Source organism: Plasmodium sp. gorilla clade G2 (assembly GCF_900097015.1).
Source record: "Plasmodium sp. gorilla clade G2 genome assembly, chromosome: 13".
NCBI lineage: Eukaryota > Apicomplexa > Aconoidasida > Haemosporida > Plasmodiidae > Plasmodium > Plasmodium adleri (nom. inval.).
Genome location: NC_041705.1, coordinates 1,277,501 through 1,297,107, shown reverse-complemented (window position 1 = coordinate 1,297,107; position 19,607 = coordinate 1,277,501). Strand labels below are relative to the sequence as shown.

At 17.8% G+C, this 19,607-nt stretch overlaps 6 protein-coding genes across 6 annotated transcripts in view; 4 read left to right on the top strand and 2 right to left on the bottom strand.

The window, feature by feature from the left end:
• Window positions 1-1,240: 1,240 nt before the first annotated feature.
• PADL01_1333400 (MSP7-like protein, putative) lies at window positions 1,241-2,206 on the top strand (the record flags this gene model as incomplete). The annotated part of the gene is made up of 1 exon (XM_028683885.1): window positions 1,241-2,206. The coding sequence occupies one exon, from the start codon at window positions 1,241-1,243 to the stop codon at window positions 2,204-2,206; it is 966 nt and encodes a 321-aa protein (XP_028540019.1).
• Window positions 2,207-3,375: 1,169 nt separating this feature from the next.
• Window positions 3,376-4,548, top strand: PADL01_1333300 (MSP7-like protein; the record flags this gene model as incomplete). Its single annotated transcript, XM_028683884.1, has 1 exon — window positions 3,376-4,548. One exon carries the CDS (start codon window positions 3,376-3,378, stop codon window positions 4,546-4,548), a length of 1,173 nt encoding a protein of 390 aa, XP_028540018.1.
• Window positions 4,549-5,631: 1,083 nt separating this feature from the next.
• On the bottom strand, window positions 5,632-7,206 carry PADL01_1333200 (chaperone binding protein, putative; the record flags this gene model as incomplete). The annotated part of the gene is made up of 1 exon (XM_028683883.1): window positions 5,632-7,206. The coding sequence occupies one exon, from the start codon at window positions 7,204-7,206 to the stop codon at window positions 5,632-5,634; it is 1,575 nt and encodes a 524-aa protein (XP_028540017.1).
• A 2,526-nt stretch (window positions 7,207-9,732) lies between these two features.
• PADL01_1333100 (conserved Plasmodium protein, unknown function) lies at window positions 9,733-12,915 on the top strand (the record flags this gene model as incomplete). Its single annotated transcript, XM_028683882.1, has 1 exon — window positions 9,733-12,915. One exon carries the CDS (start codon window positions 9,733-9,735, stop codon window positions 12,913-12,915), a length of 3,183 nt encoding a protein of 1,060 aa, XP_028540016.1.
• Window positions 12,916-14,141: 1,226 nt separating this feature from the next.
• On the top strand, window positions 14,142-15,479 carry PADL01_1333000 (conserved Plasmodium protein, unknown function; the record flags this gene model as incomplete). The annotated part of the gene is made up of 1 exon (XM_028683881.1): window positions 14,142-15,479. One exon carries the CDS (start codon window positions 14,142-14,144, stop codon window positions 15,477-15,479), a length of 1,338 nt encoding a protein of 445 aa, XP_028540015.1.
• A 719-nt stretch (window positions 15,480-16,198) lies between these two features.
• Window positions 16,199-19,607, bottom strand: part of PADL01_1332900 (conserved Plasmodium protein, unknown function) — a gene marked incomplete at both ends in the record, with an annotated part of 3,751 nt that continues 342 nt past the window's right edge. The window contains 2 exons of the mRNA XM_028683879.1: window positions 16,199-17,706; window positions 17,924-19,607. The exon at window positions 17,924-19,607 is cut by the window's right edge and continues 342 nt beyond it. Coding sequence (XP_028540014.1) covers window positions 16,199-17,706; window positions 17,924-19,607 — 3,192 coding nt within the window. The remainder of the gene's footprint in view (window positions 17,707-17,923) is intronic.

Below are 19,607 nucleotides of genomic sequence, written 5' to 3'. Positions count from 1 at the left end.
TTATATAAATTATATCACATATATATATATGTATTTGGCTTAGTCATATTCATTTTTGTGTAAAGCACTATATTATATTTAAAAATATATAAATGTATTATTATAATAATACAATTTTGTAAAGAAATATATGTATGTATCGAGGTTTCTATATATAGGGAAAAAAAAAAAAAAAAAAAAAAATTATTCATATATGTGCATGGATATAATATAATATATTTTATAAATTCATGTTTATATATATATATTCATATAATTGTTATTTTTTTTTTGTTTTTTTTTTTTTTTCTTCTTCTTTATTTATTTTTGATTTTACAAGTACATAAGTATACTATATTCATTCTTTGTTTAACCTTGAACATTACAATTTTTATATATTCCTACAATACATATATATATATATATTAATGAGCTTATTTACTTATATATATTTATCTATATGTATTATTTTATTTTTTTTTTTTTTTTGTTTATTTAAATATGAAATCTTGAGGAATCATATAAAAATAAAATATATACATATATATATGTGCATTATTTATTTTATAATTATTGCCGTTTTTTTTTTTTTTTTTTATTTTCGTCCCCTGTTACAAATATAAACTTGATATATTCAACTATACTTCGCTTAATAATTATATATATATATATCTTTTATTTTTTCAGTTATTAAAAAATAAAACACATATTTTTAAAAAAATATATGAAATGTTTACAAGAAATATACACTTACAAAAATGTCTCTTATGTAAATATATTTCATACTACCGATTGAAGTGAATATCTATCCGTATCGACCTGTATTAAGTGCCCATATATATATATATATATATATATATAAATTTTACACATTTGTCTTACAAAAAAAAAAAAAAAAATAATACACATAAATTAAAGGTTTTCTTTTTATATTACATTATTTTGTCATAAGTTCAAATAAAAAAAAAAAAAAAAAAAAAAAAAATGAAATAAAATAAAATAAAATAAAATAAAACAATAAATAAATAGAAGCAATATATAATATAAGATAAATTTCCTTTTATTAAAATTTTTTTTTTTTTTTTTTTTTTTCAAATATATTATATATATAACAATTTTATGTTATATGTTGCCTACATACATCTTTCATTTCTTTAAAGATATATAATATATATATATATATTTTTTATTCTTAATATATTTTTTTCATATATTTTATTTTATATTATATTAATACCTATAGTTATATTTTTGAGAAGAAATGAAAGGAACAATTATATCTCTTTCATTTTTCATTTTCTTTATGACTCATTTTATATTTTGTGACGAAAATGCATTCCCTAAAGAAATATTTGAATATGACAAAGATTTGGAATTAGAAAAAATAAAAGAAAAATTAAAAAACTTAAATGATATTATAGTAGACAAATTGATAGAATACTTTCAAGATAATATTGATGTATTGATAGCAATCATTCAAGAATTAGAAAAAGAAAAGGAATATAAATTAGCAGAAGAAAAAAAAAGGGGAAAAATAAATAATGATCTTTTAAACAATAAGAATATTAATAAATTTAAAGGACAAGGATTTTTGAGTTCTACATGGAAGCAAATTAAAGGTGAGTCTGAAGAGAATCCTAATAACCTACAAATATCTTCAAAAGGTCAAACGTTACAATCGAGTGAACCAAATAAATTAAATGAAGAAAATCCTCCTGATCAATCAGTTACAACAAATTCATCTGTAGTAAAAAACACAGTGTCAAATACAAATACAAATACAAATGATGCTCATACAAAATCTGTAATTAAATACTTAGATAATGCTTATGATGAAATCCTTAAAGAAATGAATCTATCCAATGATGCAGATAAGGAAATATATCGTAGTAAGTTTTATAGGTTCAAACAAGGATTTGAAAATTTAGTTCTTAATCAAAATGAATATGAACTTATTAAGAGACTCATTCTTACTTTTTCTAATCAAGATGAAACAAGTAGTGAAAAAAAAAATCATATAATAAATATGCTCAAAAAAGCTTTAGAAGAAGAGAAATTTAGTCAAGAATTTAAAAATTTTATTTATGGTATTTATGCTTATGCCAAGAAACATAATTATTTAAAACTTATAGATTCTAATAAGGACATATATAAAAAGGTTTTTGAAAATGCAACCAACTTATTAGATACCTTACAAATGAAAATTAAAACAGTTCCTTCACATTAAACTATACTTATATATATATGTATATATTTATTTATTTTAAATAATTATTAATATAATTATAAATCATATTTGTTCATTTAATTATATACATCCTTTTTAATCCACTATTTTTATATTTTTCCCTTTTTAATTTTCAACATGAACTCCAAAAAACAACAACAAAATTAAAAAAAAAAAAAAAAAAAAAAAAAAAAAATTAACATTATATTTAAAAAACATGTGAAATATACAATTGAGTATTTTTTTTTTTTTTTTTTTCAATTTTACATATTATTAAATTATCTAATTTTTTATGTCATAATTGAAATGATACATCATAGAGTTTCATTTTTTTTATTCTTTTTTCTAGGTTTTATAAAATAAGGTGTACTAATAAAAATAAGAGTAATAAAATAAATATTAAGGATAAATATATTTTTGTGTATACCTTTAAATAAAACAAAAAAGTTAAAAATATCTAATTTCATTATTGTAACATAATATTATATATATATATATATATATTTCCTTTTATATGTAATATTTGAATATATAAATATGCACACTTCTATTGAAAATAATTTAACCAGATTATATATTATTTTTTTTAATAAAAAAACAAATATAAATAAGACTCTATTGTATATATAAAAAAAATATATATATGTATAAATAAATTTATACTATTATTTTTCATAGAAATATTGCAATTATTTTATTTTATTTTTTTTGTATTAGATTAAGAATGTAATTATTAGATTGTATTATCCCTATTTAATTTGTAATAAATAAAATTAAATTATTTGAATGAAAATTTTTTGTTTTATATATATTTTTGAATATTAAATAAAAATAAAAATAATCAATAAATGAAAATATATTCTACACAATGTAATAATATATATATATAAAATTAATGTTATATATATATATATATATTATGTACGTGTATTTAAATAAAAAGAATTTATTTATATTTAATTTTACCATATTATATATTTAGGTCATTCATAATATGAATTTAATATTTCGTTCTATGTTTTTTCTAATATTACTTTATCTATTTGGTGTTTATAATATCCGAAGTTCACTTCTATATAGTTAAGAAAATATAATATATATATATATATATATATATATATATATATATATATATGTATGTATATTAATTTATTTGTTTATCATTAAGGATGAAAAGTGAATTCTTCATTTGTGTTACTTTTTTTTTTGTGCTTTTACATTATATTTCTTGCAATAAACCACCACGTAGTCTATCTGTGAAATCTAATAAAGATAAAGATGAATTCAACAATATAAAAGAAAAATTGAATTCCATAAATAATTCTATAAAAGATAAAGTTCTTGAAAATTTTAAAGAAGATATTGAATTATTAAAAAAAAAGGTAGATTATTTGGAAAAGAGGAAATGTGATAACATCGTGGAGAATATGCAACAAAAAGATGATGATGATGATGAAGAAGAAGAAGATTCAGATGAAGATGACGAAGAACAAGATGAAGTAGAAGTGAAACAAAAAGGAATAGAGGATAAACAAAAAGAATCACAGGATGAACAAAAAGACATTGTCGGAGAAGAGTCTGAAGAATATTCTGATAATGAAGAAGAAGAAGATGTAGGACAAAATGAAGAAAATAACGATAATGAATTAAATGAAGTAAATGAATTAAATGAAGTAAGTGAAGAAATTGAAGATAATGGAGAACTAGACGTTCCTGATGATGAATTTGTAGAACAAAGTACAAATAAAAATGTAAGAAATAGTATGATAAGAAATTCTTATAAAGATATAAAATCTCCTGCTCAAAACAGTTCAACCACACTTGAAAACACACCAACGAAATTATCTACACAAAACACAAAATCAAATCAAACTTCTAATCAATTAATAACTCAAATTCAAGGCGAAGAATCAATTTCAAAAGTAGATAATAATAAGAATAATACAAATGAAGTTAAATGTATGCATAAACTTAGTGATGATGTTCTTAGTGAATTAAAGGAAAAGGATAATGTAGATAATAATATAAATCACAGTAAATATAATAATTTCAAAAAGGAATTTTCTAATTTTACTATGAATCAAAATGAATATGATTTAATAAAAAAGTTGATTATTACCTTTTCTCAAAAAAATGTAGAAATGAAAAGAGATTCCTTAAAACAAATTTTTTTAAAAGCTTTGGATGATAAAAAATACCGTGAAGTATTTAAAAATTTTATGTATGGTTTATGTAGTTATGCAAAACGTCATAATTATTTAGATATTGAAAAAATGGAAAAAAATGAAAAAGCCTATAAAAAAGTATTTGAAAACACGCTTAACTTAATAGATACTATATGATTAATACATAGAAAACATTATTTTAATTTTTTCATATTACACATAAGATCATTAAGCTTGCACATTTGCACAAATATATATGTATATATTTATCCGTTTATATTTTTTCTTTTTAATTAACCTAACTTTTAAAAAAAAAACATATTTGTAAAAACAATTAATTATATTTTCAATTTTTATATTTTTAGGAACATTTAAAATATACATATATATATATATATATATATATATATATATATATATTGTAAAAAAAAATTATGAACATTCATGTAAATAACATGAACGAAGGTGTAAAAAATTATGAACGTACATGAAATAAAATTGGCTAAAACTTGGAAAAAATTATGAACGTTCATAAAATAAATTAACAATTTTTTGGAAAAAAAATATGAACAAATTTAAAAAAAAAATAGCTTGATTTGTACATGTAAAATTTTCTATATATATATATATATATATATTTGTGTTAGTATGACGGATACTCTATATTTCTATTTCCTTAATACATAGAGTATTTCCAGTTTTTAATATATAATAATATTAAATTATATGTTAACCAACATTTTATATTTGTCTGATATATATATATATATAATTATTTTTTCTTTAATTGTCTTTATTTTTTTATGAACAAATAGGAAAATATCATTCATATAGATGATCTGCATATTGTTCTTTAATGTATTAATTATATATATATTTTTTTTTTATAATTAAAAAGGGGATTGATTATGTTTAAAAATAAGAGGGTAAAAAATATTTATATATCAAATATTTTCAATAAAAAAAAAAAAAAAAAAAAAAAAAAAAAAATTAAATAAGGATGAAGATTAAATTGTGTGTAATCAATAAAATGATGTAACATATATATATATATATATATATATCAACAAAATCCTTTATGTTATATATAAATAAATACAAAATATAAAAAATATGTAAAGGTGGATAATTAAAAAATATACACATTAATTATATTTTGCTTTATGTTTTATAAAATGGTACATTTATAGACAAACATAAGTATAACTATACATATATATATTAATATATATATATATGTATATATGAACTTTTTGTAGCTTACATTTTATTATATTCTTGCGTAAAATTTTTAATTTGGTCTTGGACTTTTTCTAAGACGAAATCATATATATCATTAAAAAGGTTATCCGGAATTTTTAACTTATCATTCTTTTTAATGGTAATAAAGTTTTTCCATGTTTTTCCAGCTTCTAGTTCACTAGAAAGTTCTTTTATTTCTACAAGAACTTTATGTACATGAAATTCTGTTATATTAATGAAAATGGTAATATCTAAATTACATGACAATTCAAAAATATGTCTTTTTGTACCTCTTATAACAACTATTTGTGCATCAACAGATAAATTTTTAAGATCATTTAATTGTATTTTAGATAAATATTGAATTGGTAAAATATCTGGATAATTTTGTAATGAAAAATTATTTCCATTTTGATTATTTAGATTTAAAGAATCTGAATCTTCATCATTTTTAAAATGTATATTTTTTAAACATTCTTCTATTTTATTTTTTGCCCATTTAGTCATATCTTTTTCTTCATATGTAGTTCCAGCTGCATTCCAAGATGATATGGCTTTATTATTTTGATTATTATATAATGTATTTGAATTTTGATAATTCGTTGTATCAATTTTTGTTGGAATATTTTTTTCAAAGAATTTTTTATCATCTTCTTTAATATCTTTTTTGAAATAACAATATCCCATTTTTTTAGTTTCATTAATAATTTTTTGATCTTCTTCATCTATATCTAAATAAGATGAATTATTATTAGTTGTTGAACTAGACATTAATGAATCATTTTTATTTTTATTTTTTTTTTCCATTTCTTTTTGTTTTTGTTTTTCTTTTTCATTTTGTTTTTCTCTTTCTTTTTCTTTTTCTTTTCTTTTTTCTTCATCTTCTTTAATTCTTTTTTCATTATCTAAAATTTCCCATTCTTCAAATTTTATAATATCTTCATTTTTTTCTTTTCTTTCTTTCATTTCTTTTTCATATTTTTCTTTCTTTTTTCTCATTATTTCTTTTTCTCTATCATCATAAAGTCCTGAGGCTTTTTCAAAAATTTTAGAAAAGGCTTCTTTTTGTTTTTTATTATGTTCATTTTGTTTTAAAATAATATTTTTTAATAATTTCTTGGCTTCTAAATTCTCTGGATATATTTTAATAAATTCTTGAATTTTATCTTTAGCAACATCAAAATTACAACGATTAAATTCAATCTGACATAATCTAAACATACCTTTTGCATTTGTTTTATCTAGATTCAAAACTTTCGTTATATTATCATAAGCTTCATTATATTTTTCTACATTTGAATAACAAATACTTAAATTTAAATATAAAGCAATTTCTAACTCTTTAATTTTCTCATTTTTATTTTCTATTTTCTTCATATATTTCATTCCTTCATTATATTTATTTATAGCTATTTCATAATTCTTATTTTTATAATCATTATTTCCTTCTAATTTTAAATCTAATACTTTTCTTACTTTATCATCATAACTCATATTTTTCACTTTTTCATCAAATTCTTTATCTTCATCTATCTTATTATTTTTCTCATCTTTTTTTGAGTAACTTTTGTCCTTATTCTTATCGTCAACCATTTTTTTTTTTTTTACACAATATTAAAACAAAGTAAAACTTTATAAATATAAATAAATAAAAAAAAATATATATATAATATATATAATATATATATATGTATTAGTAAATTTCAATAACACAGTGAAGATTTTATAAAAATATAAAAATAATATTTAATTATTATTATATATATATATATATGTATATATATTATATATGTTTTTCCTTCTATCATTCTTTTTTTTTTTATTTATTCAATTTTTTATATTATCATTTATCTTCAAAAAAAATAAAAAAATATAAAATAAATAAAATAACAGATCAATGAAATATTGTGAGAAATTTGAAGAGATAATAATTACATATATATTTGTATATATATATATATATTTATTTACATGTATTTACTGTTTTTTATTTTTATTATTTTTAATTTTTTTTCTATAAAATATATTTATTATATATTATTAATATATATTCCTTTTTTTTTAACATTAACCCTTAATACATTTATAAATTTTATATATATTTCTTTTTATGTAGAATGAACTATATAATAATACATATAATATATATTATATATATAAATATATATATATCTATTCTTTTTATATTATATTATTACTCATTATATAAATATATAGCAATATAATAATGTTAATTTCATATTATATTTTATAAATATGTGAGTGCTAATATATATATATATATAATATATATATTAATAAAAATTTCATATGTGATGGAGGAAGAACTGCAGAACTTATTATTGAGAGGGGAAAAAAAAAAAAAAACAAGAAATAAAATAATTCTTTTTTTTTTTTTAACAAAATTGAAAATAATAAATACGTCAACAAATAAACATAATTATATATATATATTTATATAACAAATAAATGACTTATTTATTTTGTAGAAATGAAAAAAAATGACACTTCTTTCTTTATATTAATAATTTGTGTGAATATTTGCTATACTTATATTTTATTTATGTACGTATATGAAATATATAAATATATATATATATATAATATTCATATATATTTTTTTATTATTATTATATTTTTGATACTTTAAAATGACTTAAAAAAAAAAATTACAAGTACTACTTTTTCCATATTATATATAATACATATATATTTAAGCAAATGAAAATATTTTATATAAATTCAAAAATATATATATATTAAGTGGTAATATAAAAATATATATAATATATATTGCAAATAAATGCGTATCTTAATCTTTTATCCTTAATTTTTTTATTCTCTATATATTTTGTATACACAATAAATATCTCACAAATGAATATTTAAGTTTATATATTTCATCTATTAACATTATCTATGTTAAAAATAAAAACAAAATGTAAATAAATAAATAAAAAATATATATATATATATGGAACAGAAACAAAAATATGAAAAAGGAAAATAATTATTTTAATATTTTCTCAAGGGTGTAAATATATATATATATATATTTATTTATATTTTATATATCTCCATCTTTGGTGTATTTTTAACGCAGTTCTATAAATAATAAAAAAAACATTAAAATTAAATAAGATAAAGAAAAAAAAAATATATATGTACTTAATAATTTTTTAAAATATTAAAAGTAATTATTCAAATAAATAAAACATCCTCATAAATTTTAAGTTTTAACGTATAATCTTATGAGATATACAATGTAGCTCTTCTTATTTCTTTTTATTTAAACAAGTGAGATTTCTTATTACATTAATTATATATATATATATATTTCATATTATTATAATACTCACGGCTCTTTATTCCTTTATAAATCGTCTACGAGAATTTTCTCTTTTTTTTTTTTTTTTTTTTTTTCTTTTTAAAACGTCTTTTTTTAAATAAATAATATAAAATATTAAGTTTTATTTTTTTTCATTTATTTCAATAAATATTAAATATAAATATTGTATATTATTATTAATTCTCACGATAAGTATGATTCACTATATGATACTTAAATTTTTTTTTTTTTTTTTAACCCTGATAAAATAAACATTATATATATATATATATATATATATATATATATATATTTATATTTATTTATTCATTTAATCATTTAACATATAATACATACAATATAATGTATAATTTTGTATGATATAAAAATGTTAATTTAAAAAAATATATATATATATTATTATATATATATATATATATATATATATTTATATTTATTTATATAGTATAATTATCGAATATGATTATTTTTGTTTTTCTTCATAATGTGTGAATATAAACCTAAAAAATATTATTCAAAAAAAATTAAAAAGTGAATAATTAAATATATATATATATATAATAATAATATTGTGTCATCGAAAATATATTGTCGTAATATATTATATCCTTTTTTTATATATTATCATATATATGTTAATACACATATATATTATTAGATATATACTTATTTGGTATTTATTTATTATTTATTATTTATTATTTTCATTTTTTTTTTTTTTTTTTTTTTTTTTTTTTTTTTTCCTTTCATTCTTGTGAACAAGAAGAAATATGAAAGAGACACTGAATAATTTAAGTTTAGAAGACATAGCGAATGTAAAAATAAAAGCTTATAAGAATGAAAATATATTAAGTGATAATGAGAAGAAAAGAAAAGAGAATTTTTATAATGTATATATATTAACATATATAAAACATATTGTTCGCATAAAATCAAATTTAGCTTTACATGGTGGATTATATAGTAATTATTTTGAAAAATATGAAGAAGAGTCTATATCAAATATTATGTTTGAAAATTTATTAGGAAATAATGAAAATACAAAAAATCGAAATATAAATTCTGAGAAAATAAATAGAATAGAACAAAATGATAATGATAAAAAAAATTTGTTACAAGATGATTTGAATTATATACATAATAATGATTATTATAATAAAAAGGATTTAAATTATTCAATCAAAGAATTATTAAAAAAATTAATTAAATCATATAAAATTAGAGAAAATAAAATATTTCTCGTTACAGGGATGTTAGGATGTGGAAAGACTACATGTGTATCTTTAGCAATTGAATATTTTAATAAATATTTACAAATAGAAAGAAATATGAAAAATAAAACTTTAGATACAAATCAAAATGGGAAAAATAAAACTTTAGATACAAATCAAAATGGGAAAAATAAAACATTAGATACAAATCAAAATATGAAAAATAAAACATTAGATACAAATCAAAATGGGAAAAATAAAACATTAGATACAAATCAAAATGGGAAAAATAAAAATGTATTGTTTCTATCTGAAGAAGAACCTATTAATAAAAAGATCTATAAAAAAACTCCTTATATAAACAAATCATATCATCAAGAAATGGATAGCTCCAATTCAACTCCTAGAGATGATAAGAAGATAAAAATAAATTCGAATGAACCTTTATTTAATTTTACACCAAAGAAAAAAAGAAAAACACAATCTAATGAATCGACAGATGAAGATGATCAAGAAGAAAGATTTTACAATAATTTATCGAATGATACTAATAATAGGGGGGATAATAAAAATAATTATGACAATTATCACAATAATAATAAGAATGATCATATGAATAGTCATACATTTAATAATACATACAATACCTTTGGACACCAAAAAAAAGGAAATTATTGTGATAATAAAAATAAGAATCAATTTGAAAATATAAAAACATGTGAAGAACAAAATAAAAAAGACTTTCCATCAGATGTTGAACAAATAAATACAAACATAAGAAATATATTCGAAAATAATGATTTATCACCTTTAAGAAAAAATGCTAATATTAGAAATAAAATACAACTTGAACAAATGCTTAAAGATCAAAATGAAAAAGAAGATACATATTTTAGAAGTATAACAAATGATGATGAGAACTTAGATTTTAATATGAAATATAAAAAAATTGTAGATGAAATTAATAAAGAAGAAAATGAAGAAACATATATTTATATTATTCGTTTAAGTGCTTATTTATATAGAGATGATTTACAATGTATAAAATCTATTTTATCTCAACTTCATAATTATGTTTATACTGATGAAAAATTAGAATCCAACTTGTTATTAAATGATTATATAAATAAATTAGAAAAAATTTTAATTAAAATAAATTCTGAAAGAAAACAAACTTTACTTATTATAGAAAATGTCGAGAAATTCTGTTTACAAAATAAACAAAATTTATTATATACATTATTTGATTTATTACATAAAAAGAATATATATATTAATATTATCTGCTTAACAAATGTATTAGATATAACACAAACATTAGAAAAAAGAATCAAATCAAGATTCACATTTGAAATGATTCATATTTCTCCAATACTTAATATTGAAGATATAACTAAATTAGTATATAAAATCTTATATGTAAATCTAGATGATTTCCATCTTATTAAAAAATATTATTCTGTTTATTTTACATATCCAGATCTTATTAAAATACAAAGATTTCTACAAATTTATAATTCAACTATGCAAAAAGAAATAGCAGATTCTAATCTATTAAAACAATGGTCATATGATATTAATTATGGTCTAGATATTAGACACATATACCATACTTGTGTTGATGCTATATTATCTATTTGTGAATATAAACATATATTAACAACTAATCAAAATAAATTTGAAAGTAATACTATTTTAGATATATCAACTAGCCAAACTAATAATTCCTATCAAATTAGAAATACAAATATAAATATAAATACAAATATAAATACACATACAAATATAAATACACATACAAATATAAATACACATACAAATATAAATACACATACAAATTCGCAACCTAATCAGCAAAACACAAACAGTGACCTACATGATAATACAAATATGACACAAAATGTATTCTGTGATAATGAAATAGGTTTATTCACAAAAAAGGAGAAAAGAAGCAACCTAGAATTTCTTAAAGAACGCCCTTGTAAATTGGATGCAACTCCAATCAAGAGATCATATCATAAATATGATGATGATAAATATGATGGTGATAAATATGATGGTGATAAAGATGATGATGATAAATATGATGGTGATAAAGATGATGATGATAAAGATGATGGTGATGATAAATATGATAAAGGTGAAAATCAAAATAATAACAATAGCAATAATGCCAATGATGTATTCTTTTTTAATATGAACATGGATATGAGCCCAAGGAAATTAAAAGAAAACATGAAATTGAAAGAAAATGTTAAATTAAAAGAAAATATAAATTTAAAAAACAAAATGGAAAGTCAATATATTCTAAACAATGTTCAATCAAAATTTATTAGAAGACATTATATTAAAAAAGTCTTACGTGATCTATGTACAATTGAATATATGATATTATGTGCATTCACAAGATTATATAAAAAAGAAATATTACCAAAAACTTTATATGTTATTATATTAGAAATAAATAAATTCAAACATGCTTATCCACAAGAACAAATTATAGGATTCTCTTTGGATGCTTATAGAAGATCTTTTTTTAGATTAGTTGATCTTGATATTATTGTTTTGTCTTCTTATTCCTTAAATCATTTAAATATAAAAAATTTTAGTAATGATCTTTTTGGTTTACATGAGCCAACTAAATTCCCATGTTATGATATATTCTTAGAAAATATAGATACATATAATCTTAACCATAATTTAATTCAATGGGTGAAACATAATACAGAAGTTATGCAATAATATTCAGCACACTACCATATCTCAATAATGTCACATAAAAAAAAAAAAAAATATATATATATATATATAAATATATATATTTTTTTTTAATATTGTAAACTATTTGTATAATATAATAAAATATGTATATAAAAAATAAATGTTTTTTCATTTTTTCTTTTTTTTATATTTTTTTATTCTTTTTTTTGAATGAATGTACATATTTAAAAAAAAAAAAAAAAAAAAAAAATATTATGATTTATATATTATAATAAACATTATAAATATGATCCACATTTAAAGGTTCTTAATTTTTTTTTTTTTTTTTTTGAAATATAAATAAAATGATTCTTTAAATTATAAAACTTTTGCAAATATATATTCCAACTTATTATTATTTTTTTTTTTTGAAATATAAAAATATATATATATTATACAAATTAGATAAGTTATGGAGAGAATAATATATTAAATTATATATGTATAATATGTTTAAATGTTTATACATTATATGTAATATATATGTAATATATATGTAATATATATATAATATATATATATATACATATATTGTATAATTAAAAGAAAACCATATAAAAGAACTAAACAATATAATAATAATTTTTTTACACATTATTTTTCTTTTCTTTTTCTTTTTTGCCTGTTCATTTTATGGATTATTATTTTCTCTTAAAATGAATTACATATTTCACAAATATAACAGTCTTTTTTATATTTATACATTTTATTATTTTTATTTTTTTTTTATGTAAGCTTTTCCATTCGTACAAAGAAAGAAAGAAAGAAAGAAAGAAAGAAAATATTCAAAAAAATGAATAAAATTAAAAATGTAATAAAATAATTAGAGCATTCATGTGTAAGTAATAATAATAGGAAAAAGGAAAGGATATAAAATGAAATAAATATGTATATTTTAAATATGTAAATATTTATGTAATCATGATTTATATTTTAAAATCTTATATAATATATATATTGAAAAAAATTCTTCTCTTATAATTATATTTCAAAGTGTATAATATATATATACACATTTATTCATATTTATTTGATCTTTGATATTTTTTTATTTATGTTATTTTGGGGACAATATATATATTTTATATGAGCTAGCCATTTTGTAAATTATTTCATTTTATTTTATTTTATTTTTTTTATTTTTTTTTTTTTAATATCACACATTTTGGCTATTTTATTCATAAAAAAAAAAAAAAAAAAAAAAAAAAATGCCTGTTATTCCAGAATGTTGTATTTGTAGACTTAGCTTAAAAAATAATTTATGTGTAGAAAAGAATTGTGGTAATATTTTTCATTATAACTGTATGATAAAATGGATGGAACTTCAAAAATCGTGTCCATTGTGTAAAAGTTCTTGTTGTAAGAAGAATTTATTATGTATTCATTATGAAATAAATGAAGATAATAAAATAAAAATTGATGAAAATATTTTAAATAAAAGTAAAGATGAATTATATGAAGAGTTGTCAAAATACGAAGCGGATTTAATAAAGACGCAAAATGAAAATGAAAAATACGCTTTGGAAATTTTAACCCTAACAAATAAAAATAAAATATTAACTGAAACAGTCAGCAAAAGTAATGTAAAAATTAAGGAAGAGAAAATTGAAAAAGAAAAAATAAAAGATTTAAAAGATGAATATTTAAAAGATAAAATATTATTAACAACCAAAATGGAAGAATATGAAAAAGAATTGAAAAAGTATAAATTAATTGAAAACTTTTTAGAAGATTTAAATAAAGAAGATTTAAATAAAATAAATTTAATGTTCGGATTTAATATATTATCCATAAGTGAACAGAAAAATGTTATACTTAATTATATAAAAAATTGTATGACTAAAGATAAAACAAATGAACAAATAATCAAAGAATTAAATCAACAAATTATTGAAAAAGATAATCAAATTCAAAACTTTAAAGAAAAATTATATAAATATAAATTAAATGAACAAATAAATGATAGTAATGAAAATAAATTATCAAATGATGAAAAAGAAAATAAACCAATTAAAATTAAAAATAAAATTATTAGAAGAGTTGCTACATTAGAATCTAAAAGAAATCGTAATAGATATAGAAATAGTTATAACAATAATAATATTAGTAGTAATAATACTAATCTCTCAAAATCCAAAACTTCTAATGACAATATTTTATCAAATAATAATTTAGATTTTATCAATTTTATAGATAATAAAATTAATAATTCAAATTCTATTGAATCGATACAAACGACACCAAAAAGAAAAAAATTCCATCCCATCGAAATAGACTTATTAAGAAATAAATCGGTTGATAAACTATTTACTAATCTTATAGATAAAAATTTTGAACAACAAAAAAAAGATAATTTTGAATTATATTCAAATAAAACAGAACCTTGCCCTACACAAAATGATCAAAGCATATCAAAAACGCAACTATTGCCAAGATCATCTTTAAAAGTACATGAAAATATAAAAACAGGAAGACATAGAAAAAGGAAATCATTAAATTCACAATCGAGCAAAATAACAGACTTTTTTAAAAAAACAATGATTTAATATTATTATAAAAAAAAAAAAATTATATATATATATAATTTATATGTATTTTTACATTTCTGTTTTTATGTTAAACTAAAAATATATAAATACTTTTTATATTTTATTTTTTCTGTATATCATTATTTCAATATAATTTTTTATGTACCCATAAAAAAAAATAAATATATATATATATATATATATATTAATATAATTCATATTTTTTTCTTCCATTATTTATTTTACCCGATCACAATTTTTTTTTTTTTTTTTAATATTTGTCTTTCAAAAAAGCTTATATTCATAAATTAGTATTCATTATGTAACAATTTAGAATTTATAATTCTTTTATTTTAATTATGGTATTTCATTTTTATTACATAATTTCTTATTTATATATATGTCTTGTTTTTGTAATATATATATGAACATATGTGTATTTATCTTTTTAATTATTATATATATAAAAAAAAAAAAAAAAAATTTAATTTTATTTCATAAAATATTTGAATTATAAATTTAAAAATAGCTAGTTTTTATTTTATCTTTATGAAAAAATAAACACATGGTTACAAAAATGTAAAAATGTTAGAAATTAAAAATTGATAAAAAAATGAAATATATATATATGTGCTTGTCGAATAAGAAACAACAAAAAAAAAAAAAAAAAAAAAAGGGTAGACAAAAAAAATAAATGTTTTTTAAAAATATATACATATACATATATATGTGTGACATCATCTAAATATGTTTTGTAACGGATATGTAAAAACAGATTTTCTAGAATTAAAAAAATCAAGGAAGGATATAAATTCTTTCCAAAAAAAATTCGTTTTTAATGTATTAGAATTTCCTATAATAATAATTTTTTTTTTCATTCGAGTTAATAATACATTCATACGTTTTTCATCATTTAAGAATCCAAGTAGGTTATTATCATTTGATCTTACAGTACTTATAATAATAAAATCGTTTTCACAACCTTGATAACTATCAATGGTGTGAACATTCTTGTAAATGGATTGATTATTTTCTTCTTCATTTTCTGAATTATGAGTTGATTGTGTTTTAACATTGCATGTATTAAATAAAAGATTATTAGTCCTTTTAATTGTATTATTATTATAATCATATATAGATGTATTTATTTTATTATGTTCGAATATATAACCTTCTTCTTCATTATTATTATTTTGATTCGATATACTAGTATATGCATTAATATTCATATTATTTTTTTTATTATTATTATTATGATTATTGTCATATATTTCTGTGGAATGTCCATTTGATCGTAATGAAAAAAGTGTGTTTCTTTCAAAAGGATTACATGAATTATTCATAACCTTTTGATATTTTAAATATTGCAAATGATTATTTTCCTGTTCAACATTTTGATGTAATGTTATAGTATTATGTTTATAATTATTTTCTAACATATTTTGTATATATATTTTTTGGCTAGTATAAGGTGTCAGAATAGCTAGATTTTTTTTATTTGTTGAGCATAAAAGTATTTGTATTAATTTTAAAATAATTTGAGCTTCAAAATGATTTATATATGAATAATTAACTTTTTGTTCAAATGTTTGTTTATTAAATTTTTGATGATATGTATCAATAAATAAAATTGGTATTGTTTCATATGGTGTAAATATATCATTTTTTTTTTTTTTTTTTTCATTATCTTTAAAATAATTGTCCATTATATTTTTAGAAGCAATTAATTTCTGATTATAAAAATAAAATGATATAAATAAATACATAGGAAAAATTAATCTATATTGTATTAAAAGGAAATGATTTTTTATATTTTCATATCTTTTTAATTTCTCAAATATACTTAAATAATTTATATCTAATCTTTTCTTTTCATTTATTAAACTATGAAATGTTAATTGTTTTTCATCACCAAATGCATATATAAAATCACAGTTCAAATTTAAACATATTAAACTATTATATTCTGATAGACTTGATGCCTCATCTATAAATAAATGTTTGATTTTTTTATCTTTTATTTTAAAAGCTTGATAAATTGTATCTATATATATATCCGATTTCTGATGTACTGATTTATTTATATTATCTCGATTCAAACATAAATTCAAGTTTATCAATTTATTTCTGATATTTTCTACAGATATGTGTTTATTAGTACCTACAAAAATATTGTTTTTTTTTTCTAATGTTAGCATATAAATTATGAAGGATATAAGGTCGCTCTTTCCACTTCCAGGTGCCCCTAAAAAATAAAATAAAATAAAATAAAACAAAATAAAATAAAATAAAACAAAATAAAATAAAATGATATATATATATATATATATATATTGAAATATTAGTACATTAGGCGCATAAATAAATATATACATCTATATATACACATATATACATACATTTATATATATATGTTTGTATTCCTTTTTTTTTTTTTTTTTTTTTTTTTTTTTTTTTTTTACCGTGAATCAAATGTATGGGAACCCTTTTTTCATTTATTATAATATCATATAACACACTCTTTTGATAAATATCAAATTTTTTATACATATTACACATTTTATTAAATTGAGATATATCATTTTTTAAACTTTTATATAACTTATATATGATTTGATCTTTTTTTATCATATCCTTATCTACAATATTCAATTGTTGTATTTCCCTTTCTCTATTTTCTAAAAATTTATTTATTGCTTCTTCAATTAAATAATTATAATTTATGGAATTTTTAAAAAATATATTATTTAATTTAAATTCTTGTTTATTCAATTTGTTTAATCTATTCAATTTGTTTAATTTATTCTCTTCATTCTCTTCATTCTCTTGATTCTCTTCATTTTCTTTATTCTCTTTATTCTCTTCATTTTCTTGATCTATTTTTTCTGTTTCCATATATTTCTTTTCATTTAACAAAACATGCAAAATATCATTATTTAAAAAATCTTTTCTATCAAAAATATTTAGCATAGACAACTTTATTCTTTTAGAGATTGTCGTTAATTGTATTGTCAAAGGTACTGCTTCAAAGAGTAATATATTGTTTTTATCATCTTCATTATTTAATTCACTATTTTTTATTATTGTATTTATGTTACTAATCGATGATTGATTTATATTATTTAAAAAACATTCATAATATTCATCATTAATATCTATATCTTCATATAATGTAGATGACATATTTGCATGTTCATTGTATTTATATTTTTTTATATCCATATAAAGAACACAAAATGTTTGAATTTTTCTAATATTTTTTACTATTCCTATTAGAAAGGATGACTCTTCTTTATTATCAATATGTATATGGTTATTATGTATGTCACTTTTTTGTATGTCATTATTATATGTGTCTATCTCATTCTCATCATGATCATTTTTTTTATATGCATCTTTATTATTCTTATAATACTTAATCAAGAGTATCCCTCTTTTTTCCACATCAATATTATCCAAAGAAACAAATTTAAAGGTGTCATTTTCTCTTCTACAGAATTTTAATTTATAAGATTTATGCAAATCAAACGTTTTATATAAATTCTTTAGACCTATATACTTTTCATAATATATATTAAACAAATAATTTAAAATATATTTTCTTATTTGGAAATCTATTAAATGATTAACAGCTTCCTTTCTGGTATCATTTTTTTCTTTAACCTGTAAAGGAACAGGTGGAACAAAAAAAATTAAATGTAATGAATTTAAAACATTTATAAATATACTAGGTTTTAATAATAATGATGTTAATATATTTTCAAAAAATTCAAAGTCTTTTTTTTTATTTTTTTCAAAAAATTCGGCTTTCAGAAATGATTTTTTTAATATTTCAAAATATACTTTCTTTTCTTCTAATTGTTTTTTTTCTTTATAAAATAAATATGTATCCCATATTTTATTTAATTTTATATAATTAATTTTGCTTTTGCATTTATTCCCGTTTTCTTCAACAACACGTGTTGTAAGTTTTTTTTCATCATTATTATATATATCTTTTAAATTATTGATATCATCACTTTTGATATCTATCTTATTATTATTATTATTATTATTTTTTATTTTTTTTTTTTTATTTTTATTACTTTCTTCTTTAGATATGATATTATATTCATTCACCTTTTCTTGCAATAACGACAATGTATG